Here is an 18,188-nt window from a genome sequence, read left to right as displayed (position 1 = left end):
AAGCACAGTACACACTACGGCTGTAAACTGGTGCCACCAAGAGGGGTCAGAGGTCGCAGTGCTCTAACTTCCCAACATGCCACTGTCGCTTGTTTTACTCTGACCCCGTGTCCTTGTGGGGGGGGGGGGGGTGGCGAGCTGGGGTTCTGAGGTCGCTTGAACGAACCCCTCAGAGACACCCCAGCTGTTTACAGGAAGGCCACTGTTCCCGTAAGAGCATCGGCGAACTGCCAGGGAGGGGCCTGGCCCCGGGGCCGAGGGGGTGGGGTGGGATGCTCCAGGACCGGGGAGCATCCGCTCTCATGCAAGGCATTGAGGGTAAGAACAAAGGGTCGTGGCTTTTGTAGGGAGGTCCTAGGGGTCATGGGTCACCCTGTTTTGCCTGGGAAGGGGTGGGCTCTCTCCCACACACACACACACACACACACACACACACGGGCAGCAGTGCTGGAGAGCCGTGTGCCATTCCTCAGCACAACCTCCGGTGAGTAGACGTGTTGTCCTTGTTATGCTCTTCTATGCAGTTCCGTTCTTTTGGTGTTTATTATATGTTTATTTTATGCTGATCATATGGAAACAATTCTTGGATTATGTATGTGTGTGTTTCAAAGTCGTCTTCTTCATCTCTGATCCGCATTATTTCTGTGAATGTCCCATATTTATGCGTTTGTGTTTATTATGAAATCTGTGCTGGGAACCTATGATCAGCCGTGTGTTTGGATCCTGGGGGGATGGGGGGAACAAAGCGGGACAAAGCCGCACTCACCATGTGCCCTGGTGACGGGTTCCTGCCCAGAACCCTGGCGATGGACCGTGCGACCGCTGTGCTCACCCTGTTGACCATGCTCTGGGGCGCCACCCCCACTCTGGCGTGTTTCTGTGATCACTACCCGTGGACGGCGTGGTCCACGTGTTCTCGAACCTGCAACTACGGCACGCAGCAGCGACACAGGTGTGCCCCCCGCCGGCTCTTCTCCCAAACACAGGTGCCAAACGCACTTGGCTACTGACAGCGTGTACAGGCCAGCAGGGGATGATGCACTAGTTACAGCTGTTGCTTTGTAATCCGAAGGATCCAGGTTCGAATCCCCCAGAGTAGAGCACTTAAACACAAAACTTACCCTGAACTGATACAGCAAAAACTACCCTGCTGTAAAAATAGGTAAATCAGCATAAGAAAACAGAGACAGTAAGTCGCACTTGAGAAACGTGTGACATAAATGAGTAAATGTCGGTGCTGAGTGAGCGTGTCCCAGTGATGATCCATGTCCCTCCGTATCCAGGACAATTCGCCACGATGAGTACTACTGGAAGAATGCGTGTGAGCAGCTGTGTGTGAAGCAGGAGAGCCGTGCCTGTAACGTGGAGGCGTGTCCATTGCACTGTCATCTGAGTGAGTATGGCCCCTGGTCAGCCTGCTCGTCGTGTGCCAAGAAACAGGTGAGTGCCTATACGGACACACACACACACACTTGGTTTTGTTCTCAGATATGACCCCACACCTCCTTCTGTCTTCATGTAATGTAATAAATACTATTTATACCGACTCTGTAACTCTGAGTTCCACAATTACTAATATAATAGTGACTCTGTGACTGTAACAGTTTATAAGAGTGTGATGACTCTAAATGACTATGAAAGTACTCTGTGACAAGGGAGGTGCGCTGGCGCAGCAGGTTTGGCCTGTGCGTGCTCTCTGGTGGGTCTGAGGTTCAAGTCCCGCTTGGAGTGCCTTGTGACGGACTGGTATCCCATCCTGGGTGTGTCCCCTCCCTCCCCAGCCTTGTGCCTTGCGTTGTGAGGTTGGACTCCGACTCACCGCGACCCCTCTTGGGACAAGTGGCTTCAGCCAATGTGTGTGTGAGTATTCTGTGACTGACAATTGATTCTATTGATGATTGTAATGGACTGTATGACTGTAATCACACACACAATGTCTACAACTGCTTGTCCTGAGCAGGGTCACGGCAAGTCAGAGCCTAACCCAGCAACACAGGGTGCAAGGCCAAAGGGGGAGGAGCCACAGAGGACAGGATGCCAGTCCATCACAAGGCACCCCAAGCAGGGCTCGAACCGCAGACCCACCAGAGAGCAGGCACAGGCCAAACCCGCTGCCCCACCATGTCCCCCTATGACTATAATTATTATTCATTTTGACTGACAGTTGACTGTAATGATAATTATAATGAATTATATGACTGTTAGAGTGACTCTGACTTTTACAGTTAACTAATGGTATAATGGAGTAGAGTCATGACTATAATAGCGGCCGTAATTATTACTCCGGTACTGACAGTTGACTGTAATGACAACTATAATGGACTATATGACTATAATTACAACGGTAATAGTGACTGTCACTGTGACAGTTGGCTAATGATTATTATAATGGATCATATGACTATTACTATGACTGTGACAGTTGACTACATTAATAATTATAATGCATAATATAACTATAATAGTGAGTTTAATTGTGACTCTGGGACTCCCAGTTCAGGACGCGCGAGCTGGTGACCCCTGCCCAGTTCGGGGGCAGCGACTGCACCGAGCCGCTGGTGGAGGAACGGCCCTGTCACCCCAGCACCGAGTGCCACATTGAGAAAGTAGACTGCAAAGACAGGTTCACGTGTGACAATGGTGCGAATGCTTGCTCTCTCTCTTTGTATTGCACAATTGCACACACACACACACACACACACACACACACACACACACACACACACACACACACACACAGTCACGGTCACAGACCCTGCTGTCCTGCACAGGGCGCTGCATCAGCACCAAACTGAGGTGCAACTCCCAGAACGACTGCGGTGACAACTCAGATGAGAGGCATTGCGCCCGCATGGTCCGGGTGTGCAACCGTGTGTTCGAGAGCATCCCTGGAGCCGAGCTCATGGCCAGCGGGTGAGTCACACACTGACCGTCCCTTCAGAGCTCCGCTGGGAACCAATAACTTTCCTTTACCCCGTCTTCACGCACAGGTTCGACGCCGCAGCCGAGAAGATCAGGGCGGCAGTTCTCGACAATTCCTTCTTCGGGGGCGAGTGCACCACCAACAGGAGTCGAGAAGACAGGAAGTGGTACCGCATCCCGGCCAACGTTGAGGAAGTGCAGCTCAAAGTACGTAGAGAAGGTGCCACTCGGCATGAAACCTATTTGTAGTGAACTTTGATTGGTCTACAGGTGGAAAACATTATGAGTCGCACATAAGGTGGAATCGCAGGATTAACTGACATATAAGACTAATGATAAGACAGTCTGACCTACTGAAGACAATGGGAGGAGTGATGCTCGTCTTTCGGCACGATGAATCCGCCCCCCGCAGGTGGAGTATGTGGAGGATTACAAGGCGGAGGCGGAGGAGGCGCAGAGCGAAGTCGTGAACTTGGCCTCAGATTCATCCTCCAGCTCAAGCCATGAGGACGGCGGTGGCCTTTTTATTCCCATCCTCTTCTCGTGGAGAAACTCATACATGTCCCGCAAGACATCCTCCTTCAGGAGCGCTGTGAAGGCCTCACAGCAGAAGGTCTGCTTTCCAATGTCCAGCACTGTGGCGGTTGTCATGACAACCATGCTGTTTGCCAAGCAATATATGTGCGCCTCTCCTCCAGGACTCCAAGTTCATCCGCGTCCACCAGGCGGTGCGCGTGTCCACCTTCAGGACCAAGTCCTCCGACTTGTACCTGTCTGAGCCCTTTCTCCGGACGCTCAGCAGCCTGCCGCTGGACTACAACTATGCCCTCTACAGGCAGGTCTTCCAGCTGTTTGGCACCCACTACTTCAAAGCAGGCACCCTGGGGGGCCACTACGACCTATTGTACCAGTACAACCGCGAGGAGGTGAAGAACTCCGGTGAGAGAAGGGTGGCTGTGGTTATGGAACGCATGGGGACTTGGGTGCTCCTGCTTCCAGTGGTCCAACTGAGTGTTCGCTGTGTGTCCTACAGGCCTCACAGATAGTGAAGTGAGCAGTTGCGTTCGCAGAGAAACTTCCTTCAGGTTCCTGATCTTCTTCTCGTCCTCAAGGATCAACAGACAGTGCTACACGAACAAGATGTCGGAGAAGTACGAAGGTATCTATGAACCGGGCCTGCTCCTGGCTGTACACTGGCTCTTTGTTATGTATGCTCATGTTGTGAATGTTTGCAGTTTACTTACAGTATTTTAGTTGAATTTTTCTCACGAGTGGAGTTTACCCTCTAAGCCTATAGATGGCAGTAAAGAGCACCGGCAAAGAATAGGTGTTTAGAACTGCCTTAATTCAGCTCACTTGCACAGTGTTCATAGCTCCTCTCTGGTGCTCCTGAGCATCAGTGATCAACAACTAGATGGGAACTCCTACACTAGTTATTGAGATCAATGATCCAACAACCGGTACTGAATGAGGGTTTGAAGAGAGAAGCCTTTTTCAGTCATTTTGAAATAGTAATGTGGTCCAAAACTCCGCCTAGGGATTCCTTAGGGGTCCCCTGCCAGTCCCAAGCCCGGATAAAGGTGGAGGGTTGGGCATGGGGCTAGCTACCCCATCCCGTAAAAAACCCACACCGCTACAGAAACGCCAACAAGTACTCAAGACATCTCATACAGAGATGCCTGGAGAGCCCTTGTTGACGGCCTATGCCCCAAGAGGGGTAGTAGGCACAAGTAAGTAAGTAAGTAATGTGGTCCAAAGTTGAGAGGTACTGAAAGGTCCTCTTTCTTATCTACTGTAGCTACAGGTTCTTTCAGAATCTACATTGTAGTTAAACTGAAGGATGGCTTTTTATTGATTGACTGAGTGCTAAAAGTGTCTCTGGAGTTAAATGGAACGAGTTTGAAACAGACTCCACGTCCTAGTTGCATATTTAAGGGCAGGAGTCACTGTACTGGTGAGAGAGGTTCTTCTCCTTCGTGGCCAGGCTCCTTCCTGAAGGCGTCAGAGCGCTCCATCTCCATGGTGCGGGGCGGCCGGGCCGAGTACGCCGCTGCTCTTGCCATAGAGAGGCAGGGGGTTCTTCCGGACAGCACCACCTACAAGGACTGGATGGAGTCCACCAAAGACAACCCCACTGTAGTGGAGTACGAGGTGACAGAGCTGCTCTTCACTCTGTAGGAGGAGCAGGTGTCTTATGTCATGTCAGCGTTAACATGCTAACGCAGTTTAATAAATAACACGGTGGGAATGCTGCATCCGTGTTGTGCGTGCGCCCTATCCAGCTGCGGCCCATTCTGGAGCTCGTGCGAGGCTTCCCCTGCGCTGTGACCAAGCGCCAGCACCTGGAGAGGGCACTCATCGAGTACCTGGAAAGCTTTGACTCCTGCAAGTGTGCCCCCTGTCCCAACAACGCGCGGCCTGTGCTCTCGGGAACGGAGTGCCTCTGTGTGTGCCAGAGCGGCACCTATGGACCCAACTGTGAGAGGCGGGCTCAAGACTACACCTCCAGTATGGCTCCGCCCCAGCACCGTGGGACCGTCTTCTTTCCATTTGCTTCGATAATGTTTGCCGTTCCCAAGTTTCAGTGGTCATCTCTGTGACACGGTGACATTTTACAGAGTTACAGTTTATCCTTTAAGGCAGCAAGGTGCCAGATCACAGTGCTCTCCTTCCATCCTGCCCAGATGCGGTGGACGGTCGCTGGAGCTGCTGGGGACCATGGAGCACATGCGACTCGTCCATGAGAAGACAGCGAGTCCGGGAATGCAACAACCCTGCCCCGCAGCAAGGGGGAAAAGCATGCCCGGGGGAGCGCCGCCGGGAGGAGGAGTGTTTCATCTCTATCTTCCAAAAGTAAGGCATATCGACCAGGGAGGTGGAGGTCCAAAGTCCTCCAGAGCCACGTGGGTCTGCTGATGTCCGGCCGCTCCCCCTGTCCCTTACTATCCAGGCAGGACGTGTGTATCAGTGACGATGAGACGGTAACAGAGGACCAGAACGCAGAGCTGCCACCCGGTACACCTGGCTGCTCCAGACCAAAAGCACCTCCCAACAGCTACCTGAGGGTGAGAACCTGGCAGAAACATTGTGCTTCTGCCCCTTTCATACTGTAGCCCGGTCTCTTTCCCTCTGTAGCTCCATCCCTTCCACCTTCTTCCTATTGCAGCCCCACCTCCTGCTCCTCCTTCCATTTATAGTATGATCCTTTCCCATTGGCAGCAGTAGCTCTGTCCCCTACCCCAGAGAGAAGCAAAACCCATAACTTCTCCATCTCCGTTCCACAGATCAACAAAAGACGTTTCAGCTTTGGAGACACGGAGGAAATCCTCTGTCTCACCGGCTTCGAAATGGAGGGCTACCAGTACATCCGCTGCATGCCAGACAGCACGTGGAGCAAGCCCATGGGACAGTGCATCAGTATGTCAGTGGGAGGAACTGTGTCACGTACCCTACACGTCTCACAAATACGTAGGAGTCATGGAGCAGTCAACAGAAATCACAGCAGCTGGATGATCCTCAGAGGCCTTTAACAGGGTCAGGGATCTCCAAGCATATAATAATAATAAGGTGGACACGGTGATCCAAGAGCTTCAGTAGCCAGTCAACTGTGACCTTTCCACGGTGAAGGACACATTCTGAGGACACGCATCATGATCAATCAAACCCTCACCGAACCTTGTAACATCCTTACGGTTCACAGAGCGAGTGTGTCCATCCCTGGCTCTGCCCGAAGGCCTGACTGCACAGCCTGAGAAAGCCGAGTACCGTGTCGGGGACACAGTAATACTAAGCTGCGAGAGCACCGACATGGTGCTCTCCGGCCGCCGCTACTACACCTGTGGGATTGACCAATCTTGGGAGCCGGCCCTCACCAGCGACCTGCACTGTAAAACTGGTAACACACTGATCCTTTATTGCACTGCAGATCAATTAGTGCTGATCGATAGTTATACTGGGTTCTGACTAATTAACCAGCAGGTTTCTTTTAATCACTAACCAAACCAGTCAGTTTTGTTTATCCCTAATCAATACGCTTTGATTCTCTTGGTTACTAATCAAACCGGTCGGTTCTGTTTATTACTAATGAATGTACTTAAGTGCTCTTGATCACTATTTAATTTAGTTGGCTACTGATGATCCATGACTGATGCAGTTGAATTTTCTGATTAATCAATGTAACTGATTGCCTATCAATGCAGCTGATCACCGGTGTGTGTGCGCGCGTTTCCACAGAGAATCCCTTTGTCCCGGACAGCAGCTGTGGGAGAGGCCAGAGGAGGGATGGAGCCCAGTGTGTCTGCATGGCGAGGGAGGAGTGTCAGTGAGTGGTTGTTGCTGCAATGACTGAGTGACACTTCACCACAACACATATAGATCAGCAGAGAACATCTTCAGGTGTCATCTGCACCTTTACCCTCATGTTCGCCATGTCAGTTGTCTCTCGCTCAGAATGACATGTCCCTCATATGTGCCCTATGTGGAAGGCCGTACCGGGAGGACCTCTGTGTCCTGGACGCAGAGAAGGACCGCTTCACTATGATGTCGGCGTGTGCCTTCCATGCCGGCCGTTGCCATGGTGACCGGCTCTACTTCCTGAATCGGGGTGCGTGCGAGAAGGACGAGTCTGGCATGGAGTGGACCAGGTTCAGAGCCAGGCTGTCTGACCGGAGCAGTGTCCAGGAACCCTGCGGAGATGACACCTGCTATGAGTGGGAGATCTGCTCAGGTGCGGTGCTCACCGTCTCCTGATCGTATAGAGTATGTAGGCTGTGATGTGTGGTTGATGGTTGCTGTGTCCTCAGGGCTAAAGAAGTGTGAGTGTAAGTTGCCCAGGGACTGCCCCAAGGACGCATCGCCCTCCTTCTGCCTGGAGATGCTGAAGACGCGCACCAAGCGGGCGATGAGCGCGTGTTCCGTGGCTGCTATGAAGTGCGCAGGGATGCAGTTCAGACTCCTGCAGGACAACTCCTGTTAGTCACCCTGGTGATGAGCGAGATGAGCGCCTGGGAAGGGGGTGTCATCCAATGGAAGAAGGTGTTTTACACACATTGTCCCCTGAAATGAGGGAATGGTGCTTCGCATGTAGCCTGGAACACGTTGCCTCTGCTATGGACTTCTGCTCTGTTTCCAAAATTGATACACACATCAAAACTAGAGGTGTTTGGAGCTTCCCTTTGCACTGTTACTGCCCTCTGCCTGAGAACAAACCCGGAGAGCCACACTGGGGCCAGAATGGTCACATTTACTGATATTTTACTCAATTGCATTATGAATATCATTTGCTGGAGGGTGTCCTCAGCTGCAAGAAAAGCAGTTTTTTAATAGCAAGTTTCCATATTTTGTTTAGAACTTTTTGCAGCTTTTTTTCATTAAAGCATCGACTGGTTTACTCTTGTTCAAGACGTCTTGGTAAATAAATGCGTTGAGGTATGAGGCAGTATAGCACAGCATTCTTTAATTTCTCAGCTGTTCTGAGGACCACACTGTTGGAGACACACAAAGATAATCTATATTCTATAACCTGTACACAGTAAAACACATTTTTAATCTGTCCGCTCCATTGTTGAGTTTAAAAAACCAAAAAACCATTCATGCATACCTAAAAAATCAATCCAAACATGACAAAGGACTATTAAACATCATAATAAAAAAAATTTTAAATGAATAACACACACACAATGTCTACAACTGCCTCTCCCGAGTGGGGTTGTGGCGAGCCAGAGCCTAACCTGACAACACAGGGCGCAAGGCTGGAGGGGGAGGGAACACACCCCAGATGGGACACCAGTCGGCTGCAAGGCACCCCAAGCAGGACTCGAACCCCAGACCCATCAGAGAGTGGGCCCCGACCAAACCTGCTGCGCCACCGTGCCCCCAATTTTAAATTAATTTAATATCAAATCAAAATCAGCAAGCCACTGTGCCTTCTCCACAGCTCCCAGGCCTGTCTGCCCCCAGCACAGCACCAGTGATTGACCCAGCCTCTCCTTTGCCTCTTCTTCCTCCTTGTCACTCACAAAAGTCCTGTCCAATGTCCATGTGACCAGGAGAGCTAGAGACAGTAGATCATGTAAACAGTATGTCAAGTAAAACACGCTAAGTCTGTAGACTGTGTAGATGACGAGAACTTCCAAAAAGGCTTGTGGATGGAGAGGTTGCGTGACTGTCACACACACCAACTCCTGGTAGGTGTTGTACTGAGCAGCTTTGCAGACAAGGTGGCATGATGGAGACTGAGGAACTGAGGAGAAGGACACAAAGATGTGTGTGTGTGTGTGTATGTGTGTGTGTCTGTGTTACCTGCTGTCCTCCATAACTTATCATTAATCTCAGTCACAGAGGGGTGTGTAAAGGGAAGTTGAGCACTGGGAGGAAACATGGTGATGCCAATGCACACACACATACACGTGCAGATTTCAATGTAGAAGAAACAGTATTCACTGTTAGCAGTGTGTGAACATATAGCATCACAACAACCCTCTTTGAGAAGCTCCTCCTCCTGTCCTGCTTGCATGTAAGAAAAATAATGTATAACCACAGACCACAAGTGTCAATGAAAAATATCAAAAGACCAATCTCAGAGCCATGGATCGAAATTTTTCTTTATTTCCCATCTTTATTTCCACCACCTTCTAAACGAAACACTCATGTTACATGTATAAAATGCATGCGTTGTGTGATTGAAATCTAAAATCAAATGAGGATTTTATTCCAATGCGACAAAGGAGAAACATTTCCCCAGGTGTCCCCCTCAAGGCTCGCAAGGCCTGATGCTGACGACGGAAACCTTCTCTCCATGGCACCGCCGCAGCCCCACCTCACACTCCGTTAGTGTGACGCCGGCAGAGCTGCCTGCCAGCTTGGCACACACTCGGGCTCCTTGGTCCTGACCTGCACACTCTCCGGGGTCCTGGCACACACACGTCTTCCTGGGTGCTGGAAACATAGCCGAGAAGAGTTACATCTATTGCAGCCAAAATTAATTTTAAAAGATTAATAATATTAAAAGAGTAAGGAGGAGGGGGGTACAGTAACCATGGAAACACAGAGAACAGCTGAAAACCGCTCACCATCACACTTCTCCTCCAGGCGACAAGCGGAGCAAGGCATGGCCTTAGGTTCTGGCCAGTCACAAGCGCTCTCCTCAGCCAGCACGTAGCTCCGCCCCAAACACTGGAGGGTGGCAACTTTGCACACGCTCAGTACATTTGTTCGCCCATTCTCCATGTTCGTGGCACACACTTCGAGAGATGTTCTGTGGGCAAAGGACAGTTGGCAGACAGTGCAGTGATAGTGACAGTGCGCCAGTGAAGAGGGGTCGCAGTGCACTTACACCGCAAGTGTGACACTTACCCACACTCATAGGGCATGCGGCACACACACTGGTCCGCTGCCAGCTTCTCCCAGGCCTTGCATTGCAGAGTGACCTTCTCGGGCAACAGTTTGACCTCTGTGGGAAAAAGCATTAAGAGTCCACTGTGGAGTGTGTTTGGAAGGACCACTGGGTCTCTGTGATTCGTCAGAAGGACCGTAGACTGTGGCGCAGCTCTTACTGGTGACACATGCGCTGCTGTCCTTGAGCGATGGAGACCAGTTGAGACTCGAGTCACATGACACCTCGGATGGTCCTGTTCGCTCCTTCCCGGGGGGGCACGACAGTGAAAGTGTCTCTCCGATGTCATAGGTCATTTTCCATGGGACAGCAGTGACATCAGAGGGAAGAGCAGGAGCCGTGCACACAGTACCTGAAGTGAGACCACACCCGGTCGCTTTTGTGTGTGTACATGTGTCTGTCTCTACATGTCACACCTGTATCTGTCTGTACACAGGTCTGTCTGTACACGTAGCAGTCTAGCATGGCTCTTTACTTAATCCATCTATAATGTGTGGTTTTCCCAGTGCATCCAGTGTGCTAATGGTCATGTGTCAGTCATCCACCCAATTCAACTCCAAACTGTCCCAACATAATTCCACACTGTCTCCAACTTGAATCCAAACTACCCCCAACTTGATTCCACGTTGTCCCCAGTTTAACTCAAAACTGGCCCCAACTCAACTCCAAATTGTCTCCAATTTGACACCAAACTTTTTTAACCTCTACTGCACATTCAACTTGAAACGCACTCCGAGCAGACTCCACATTATACTCAACCCAACTCTGCAATTCCACCAAACTGTCTTAACATCTCAACTCGCCCCTCGTTTCATTATACTTCGCCATCAAAGTCAGCTCGGCACAGCTCTCAACCCAGATCTTCCCTGCCCTCATTGCGTCCCTCAACGAGGACGCAACCAAGGGGTAACTTACTCCTACACTCCATGAGGTAAGTCCTCCAGCTCTGCTGCTCCGTGCACTCTGCCACTCCATCTCCCAACAGGTGGTAGCCCTCTATGCAGGAATATGTAACTTTACTGCCTACTGGGTAGAGATCCTTGGGCTCCTTTTGGGAAAGCAGGGAAACAGAGGGTGAGAGAAGCATAGTGTATTTGTGTGCCACACACCCCTCACAGCAGGCCACCTCTGAAGTCAGCAAGGGGCCCTTACCGTAATAAATCCGTTCCTTAGGGGGGGTGGGGTGTTACAAGTCTTCAGCGGCATTACGGCTGGATCAAAGCAGTGCGGCTCCATCATTCTGACAGCCAGTGAAAGTGATTTATTCTGTAGTCCACATGGTCTCATGAAGACACTCAATGAAACGCCCAGTAAGACCAACTCAGTATAACCACCCCAGCATGATCACCTCAATGAGGCACCCCAGTGAGACCACCCCGGTTTACTGTCAACCTGATCACCAGAGTGAACCCCTCGCCTGGGTTCTGCATTTCATGACAGGGTTGGTGGAATTGCTCACTGCAGATGCTGAAGATCTGGGTCCTCACAGGGACGACTCTCGCTGGATTCTCCTACACAGTGTCGGCCTCCCAGTCTTGGTGCAGGATTGTTGCAGGAGCGAGTCCTTAACCGCTGACCTCCAGAGCAAGAGCTCCAAGGGGACCAGCAGCTCCACAGCCCATGAAGCACTCCTGAAAGACGTTGAATGTCGGGATGAGGACTAGGGGTCATGCTCAGTCAAAGATGGGACAGGGTGGAGTTCTGGAGAAAGGTGCTCTCCAGGACATTCTCCATCTCAAGGCATGGTTTGGGTACCTGGCTGTTCCTCGAGGACGGTGCCCTGCTCACAGGCATGGCCTGCTGTGTCCGGTCTGCAGACGCAGCTGCATCCAGTACCTTCCAGCAGAGGCTGCCCATTGTTGAGGCAGGGGCGGCAGTGGCATGGGTGGTCTGCATCCAGGTACTCCTCCATTGCTCGTTTCAGGTGGAGCTTCTTCAGGGTAGCGCAGGGCACCTCCTTTACAAGCTCATAGAGTGGCCGCAGCTGCAGGAGATCAGTGGTTAGAGCTGCTACCTTGCAGGCTGAAGGTTCTGGTTTCAAATCTTCAAATCCCATCTTTCTGTAGTACCCTTAGTCAAGGTATTCACTCTAAACTGATACCATAAAAATTCTCTGCTGCATGAACAGGTAAATGACAGTAAGTGGGCAAAGATGTCAGATAAATAATGATTAATCATGGCACTGATCTGCCACAACTTTGACCTGACAAAATCGGGGAAGTTCAGTACAGAGCTCCTCCCGCTGCCTCCCCATCATTGGTCTGATTAGATAGCCGATGTTCTTCAGATGTCCTGCCCACCTTTGGTTTGATTACTCGGGGGAAGATCTTCACAGAGCCTGCCCACTGGGAGTACATTTTCATGTTCGCAGCAGGGTCTTCCAGGTCCAACATCCCCAGCCCAGCTACAAAAGCCGGGTCACCGCCGATGATGTTCGTCTTCACAGGAAGCCTATTATTGCTGAAGCCTGAGCAGAGGCAGGTGTGAGGAATGTGTGAAATCAGAACCATAACGGTGAGAGCTGTCCTTCATCTGATCACATCGTGAACACTGAAAGTAACCCATGCGATGTTAACCGGAGCTACATAGGGAACTTCTATGGAGTGAAGAAGACAATCAAAGTTGTGAGACTCCTCCCATCATTCTGCCCGTTGCATGGGTAACAAATGAATATACCTTTGGTTTCCTTCAAGTTCTCAACAAGTTTGTCACATCTGGTGGTGGTCTTCTTCCTGAATAACCGACGCTTCACATGAGTCACACACCTGTGGTAGTCAGTCTGAGAGGTACCTTTATGGCAAAAGAAAACAACAAGGGGGCATCATGTAGGGTTGCCAAAGGAACACGTGCGGAACGCACACCGTAGCACATCCTCCTGCTGGTCGCAGAAGCTCAACCTGAGGGTCTTTGAGCCACAAATATATCAACAGAAGATATGGTTGAGAGTGCAGTGAAAAGACAAAAAGAGGGCACAGCACTCACTGGTCTCGCTCATCGTCTCTGTGTCAAGCTCCAGCAGCAACTGGTACTGGCCACCCAACGAGCCCTCGGACAGGAAGTGGGTGCCATAGGTATCTAGGAGTGTTCGGTAGGCCTCATATTCATACACGGCAGGCAAGGCAGACAGAGCCTTCCAGAAGCCCTCAGACAGTGGGAGGTACTGTGGAGGACTGTTCTGGAACTGGGCCACCTCCACCTGGTTCTTTATTATCATCAACCTGTGGGCCTGAAGGATCGCCCAGTCAATGTATAGGTTGAGAACTTATAGTATGGCTTGGTGCAGACATGCCTGTGTGAGGGTGTCACCAGGGTGACATGTGTGTGTCAAGGATTTACCTTGGTGTTGCTCAGCTCTTTGTGAAAGATCCGATAGTTGTGTCCCCCTTTGAACCACTCTCTGTTGTCATTATGCTTCATGTAGGACCAGGAGCTGTTGTAGAATTCATCAGAGAAGTCATTGTCCACACTCACCTGGGGACAGGGGACACCGGTGTCAACACGTGCTGCTGTGGAATTAAAAAACCATAGTGCAGCTATACAGCTATACAGAATTATTATTCAGCACTGATAGCTATGATCTAAAATATCTGCAATGAGAGGTTACTCACCTGAAAGGTATATCCCAGCAAGCTTTGAGGTAACCTGTAGAAGTTCCTGTGGTCACCGCTGAAAACTTTTCTGCACTGACCACCAAAGCTCTTAGTGTTGATAACGCTGCTCTTCAGCTTCCCTGTCAGCACATCGAACCTGCACAAAGTACCAGTATCTCTTTGTTGGGTTACTGTATCTTATATTTACATTTGCACATTTGTCAGACTCATTTCTCCAGTGCAAAGTACAGCTGCGGACCCCTTGGGTGTGGGACTACCCAGCAGCAAGAGGTGGAGGAGCACAGCATTCTTGATGGAATGTAGCAAGTCATTGGGTCATGTAGATATTGGGAAGCAGGTGCGCTGATGGTCTTGTAGGCCATCACCACATTGTTGAGCTTGACACGGCAGCTACAGGAAGCAAGTTGAGAGATGAGGAAAGGAGAATCATGGGCACACTTCAGCTGGTCAAACATAACTCGTGTAGCAGGATTCTTTTGTCAACTGGAAAGAGTTGCAGTAGTCCAGGTGGGATATCACCATGGCCTGGAGCAGAAGCTCTGTAAACAGGTCCTGCAAATGTTGTAGTTCTGGTTGTGGCTGAAAGGTACTAGGAAACTTGAATTTGCTAGCAAGTTGTCTATTGAAATAAAGAGATCTCAACAAATGGAAGGACCAGCAGAGAGGAAGAGGATTTCAGTCTTGGAAGGATTGAGCTGCAGATTGTGATCGGTAATCCATGCAGATGTGTCATGGAAATATGTTGCTATGTGTGAGAAATTATGGGTGTCAACTGCAGTAAAACAAAGGAAGAACTGTGCATCATGACCACAGCAGCGACTGAAGAAGCTATGAGAGGTACTGAGAAGGGAAGCAGTACCGATAGAGAAGAGTTCAGGGCCAAGTACTGAGCCCTGTGGAACACCTGTGGAGATACTCCTGGAAGCAGAGAAGGAGTCATGCCAGATCACTTGCTAAAGTCTACCTGATAGGTAAGACTCAAACCATTTCAGCAATAGTCCTTTGGTACCTAGTCGATCTGTCAAGCTAAGGAGGATGTGGTGGTTGGCCATGTCAGATGTAGCAGACAGTCCTGCAAGAATTCAAACCGAGTAACATGAAGCAACTCAAGCAGACTGGAGATCTTCAAATGCTCTGCTGAAGACTGTGTTTCTGTGGAATGGCCCATCTTGAATCCAATATTTTACCCTTAACCGTTGTGGGTTAACATTTCTTATCCTTTTCTGTGCTAGGTCACGATGTCTTACACATTACCGTGTTGAGTTAATACATCTTACCCTTTACCGGTGAGCTCTGCGTTGGGCGGTATCTTGTGTTCGTCGCACACAGCTGTGGCTGTTGACTCATCACAAAACTGTTCATCCAGACCATCTTCTTCACAGTCCTGGTCACCGTTGCAGACGAGATTCACACTGATACACTGGCCTGATGGGAACGTGCATTACACACACACACACACACACACACACACACACACACACACACACACACACACACAGAATTAAAACACAGTAAGAAAAGAGACGTAAGATAGTTACCTGTAGACACATACACGTACAGACCCACAGGTGTACCTGACTGGCAGCGGAACCTGCCGGAGCAGTCTTCCTGCAGAGGACAGCCTCTAGTGGTGCTGCAGCTCCTTCTCTGGCTGCGCTCACCTGAGCATGGCGTCCCTCCGAACTGAGCAAATGTGCGGACCCCGCGTGGTCTTGTCTATGCACATCACAGACACCAAGAAGTGTGTATAAGGAGCAGCACCTCGCCTGCGATGTAAGTGCGCAGAGCGTGTAGGCAAAGTGTGTGTACCTGAGACTTAGAGCAGCCGTCACACTCTGACCAGTCTGACCAGGGACCCCACTGACAGGTCACTGGCTGCTGGCTCCTGTAAGAGGCACAAACAGTAGGGGTTGAGTTCGCATTCCCACAAATTGTCACCCCAACCTGGGCACTGGTCACTGAGGTGACTGAGGTCACCGCAGTCAGGCAGCTGTCTGGATGTACTCACTGGGACTGTGGTAAATGGGAAAGAAACAAGGCCAGTGCTGCAAGTGGTACCACGAGCCAAACCTGAGGAAGAAGACAGAGCCAGTGTGAGGCGCTTTATAACTACATCATAGAGCATATAAACCTAAACTGATTTAAAAAAAAACACACACACACACACACACTATAGACTATATGAAGCTAAACTGGTTTAAAAAAACTACAGTATAGACCACATAAACCTAAACTGATGTTAAAAGCTACATTATAGACCATGTAAACCTGCTTAATAGACCATATAAATCTACACTGATTAGAAAAACTACATTACAGACTATATAAACCTAAACTAATTTAAAAAAAAACTAAATTAGAGACCATATAAATCTAAACTGATTAAAAAAACTAACACAAAGACCTCATGGCAATATTATTATTTGTTGATTATGTTGTCGATGTTGACTATTGGATGTCTGTAAATATCATTTGTTAATTGAAAACTGGTTTGTAGAAATATGCTCCGACTTTGACGTGACAGTATTTTTCTGTTGGTCAGTGTTAAAAAAGTTGAATTAAATCCATTGAGGTTCAATGTCCTAAATGTGAAAAAGGCCAAAGGCGGTGAATATTTCTTATTGTAAACACACTCACACCTGCACCACTGACCAGGTCAGTACATTTTACATGTTAAACTGCATTACAGATGTCAATAGTCCCATACTTGAGAGCTGGAGACCCATACACTCCTGTGTTAGAGACCTCAGGTGGCCCCTGTAGGACCCCCTCCTCTGTTACTCCTCCTCATTAGTCTCTGACTGCAAACGGGCCGTGACACCGTCTCTCCCCCTTTATCTGCTCCTTTCACTATGGATTTTTTCACTCCCGCACACACAGTGGATTGCGATCTGAGGGTCTTTTCTTCGTGGTCCTTATCAACCTTTGACTTCGAGCGGATCGTGACCCAGGCCAGTGGTTGCCTCATGTAACTTTGTGCGTGTTCATGACAGGACTGCGCTTTGGGGAGAGAGGGGTTCCTAGACATGGCGGTATTGTGAGGAAAATGTCCCGATGCTACCAAGGACCAGGAACGCGTACACAGCGGTCACCCTGACACTGCATCACGTCAGCAACTGGTCGCCTCCCTCACTGCACACGTCCTCCCGTTTCACACATGTTTTCACTGAAACACAACTGCATCACCACTGACCACATGATGACCATAATGACTATGGTGATAATGATGACCATGATGAAGATGATAACAGAGATTAAGGTTCCTACGACATGTGTCTTACCTCCATAGTGCGTGCCGCCCAGGTGACAGCGAGTGTCGAGAGGAGCGCAGGGACTCTGTGTGCGTATCGAACAAGTCGATTGGTCAGACCTGACTTATATATCGAAGGAGGCAGTCAGTCAACAGTGATTTGGATTGATTCCCGCAAAGGAGTCTGCGATTTCCCACCTTGGAGGGACCTGCTTTCCCAGAAGGATGTGGAAACAGCAGTTGTCCTGAGCCAAGCTCTTCCTGTCCCTACGGTCCGTGTCTGACCCCCAGCGGCTCAGTTCCAGGTTCCATACTGAGTCGACCTGGGTGGACTGTGGACTGTGGAACTGTCTGTTCCCAAAGCGTCCCAGGAGCTGGAAAGAAAACCTGCTCCGGGGTTTCACTGCAGACCGGACTGTTAACACAGAATTAGCTAACACACATACACTCACACACACTATCCAGGGCACATGAGGGAGGCACTGGAGGAGAAACCCGTAGCCATAAACCCAAAGGACTCTCGTCTCTCTGTCCACAGTACCACTGAGGTGGTAACTTGGAGTGACCATCAGTCGTTTTTCACTGGCATTTTTCGAGCTCAGTTATCTTCCCTGATGGTGTTGGAGATCAGTTGATCTGCCTTGATGGTTTGGGAGCTCATTTGATCTTCGCTGATAGTTTTGGAGATCAGTTGATCTCCATTGATGGTTTTGGAGTTCAGCTGATCTTTACTGATGGTTTTGAAGGGCACTAATTAAGAAATTGTTAGTGTTCACCTGTTTCCTCAGCCAGATCTTCATTTACATTTACATTTATTTATGTAACAGTCTTTGGCAATGCAACGTACTCTGATTTACCCATTTATACAGCTGGGTGGTTCTTACTGTATCACATCAGGGCAAACACCTTGATCAAGGGCACTACAGCAGGAGATGGGACTCAAACCCGGGCCCTTTGAGTGGAAAGTAGTAGCTATAACCACTCTATCCCTACTGGCCCTTTCACACACCTT

At 49.8% G+C, this 18,188-nt stretch overlaps 2 protein-coding genes across 2 annotated transcripts; one reads left to right on the top strand and one right to left on the bottom strand.

The window, feature by feature from the left end:
* The first annotated feature begins 324 nt into the window (after positions 1-324).
* On the top strand, positions 325-8,322 carry c6.2 (complement component 6, duplicate 2). The gene is made up of 18 exons (XM_018748161.2): positions 325-484; positions 797-952; positions 1,284-1,440; positions 2,496-2,640; positions 2,772-2,913; positions 2,991-3,129; positions 3,335-3,535; positions 3,621-3,861; positions 3,956-4,081; positions 4,907-5,073; positions 5,205-5,430; positions 5,607-5,775; positions 5,873-5,987; positions 6,207-6,339; positions 6,623-6,817; positions 7,156-7,243; positions 7,407-7,648; positions 7,725-8,322. The coding sequence occupies exons 2-18, from the start codon at positions 807-809 to the stop codon at positions 7,895-7,897; spliced, it is 2,805 nt and encodes a 934-aa protein (XP_018603677.2). The 5' UTR covers positions 325-484; positions 797-806; the 3' UTR covers positions 7,898-8,322.
* Positions 8,323-9,508: 1,186 nt separating this feature from the next.
* LOC108932023 (complement component C7-like) lies at positions 9,509-17,503 on the bottom strand. Its single transcript, XM_018748163.1, has 19 exons — positions 17,375-17,503; positions 17,208-17,262; positions 15,935-15,996; positions 15,736-15,811; positions 15,501-15,642; positions 15,204-15,351; positions 13,924-14,062; positions 13,652-13,786; positions 13,298-13,541; positions 12,992-13,105; positions 12,616-12,782; positions 12,071-12,299; positions 11,775-11,946; positions 11,468-11,555; positions 11,231-11,363; positions 10,476-10,667; positions 10,276-10,372; positions 9,993-10,177; positions 9,509-9,858 (listed from the first exon to the last, which is right to left on the bottom strand). The coding sequence occupies exons 2-19, from the start codon at positions 17,211-17,213 to the stop codon at positions 9,674-9,676; spliced, it is 2,514 nt and encodes an 837-aa protein (XP_018603679.1). The 5' UTR covers positions 17,214-17,262; positions 17,375-17,503; the 3' UTR covers positions 9,509-9,673.
* Between the last annotated feature and the right edge of the window lie 685 nt (positions 17,504-18,188).

Source organism: Scleropages formosus, chromosome 6 (assembly GCF_900964775.1).
Source record: "Scleropages formosus chromosome 6, fSclFor1.1, whole genome shotgun sequence".
Classification (NCBI taxonomy): Eukaryota; Metazoa; Chordata; class Actinopteri; order Osteoglossiformes; family Osteoglossidae; genus Scleropages; species Scleropages formosus.
This window is presented reverse-complemented; position numbering and strand designations above follow the sequence as displayed.

What these genes read in the sequence shown, in the direction of transcription:
- LOC108932023 (XM_018748163.1), bottom strand. An exon ending in TGCTGGGATATACCTTTCAG is followed by an intron (nt 13,787 to 13,923) that starts GTGAGTAACCTC and finishes CCCTGTCCCCAG; the next exon opens with GTGAGTGTGGACAATGACTT. An exon ending in AGAGACGATGAGCGAGACCA is followed by an intron (nt 13,106 to 13,297) that starts GTGAGTGCTGTG and finishes TTTGCCATAAAG; the next exon opens with GTACCTCTCAGACTGACTAC.
- c6.2 (XM_018748161.2), top strand. Translation starts at nt 807, where the DNA reads ATGGACCGTGCGACCGCTGTGCTCACCCTGTTGACCATGCTCTGGGGC. An exon ending in GATGTCGGAGAAGTACGAAG is followed by an intron (nt 4,082 to 4,906) that starts GTATCTATGAAC and finishes CTTCGTGGCCAG; the next exon opens with GCTCCTTCCTGAAGGCGTCA. An exon ending in GGCTCAAGACTACACCTCCA is followed by an intron (nt 5,431 to 5,606) that starts GTATGGCTCCGC and finishes CATCCTGCCCAG; the next exon opens with ATGCGGTGGACGGTCGCTGG.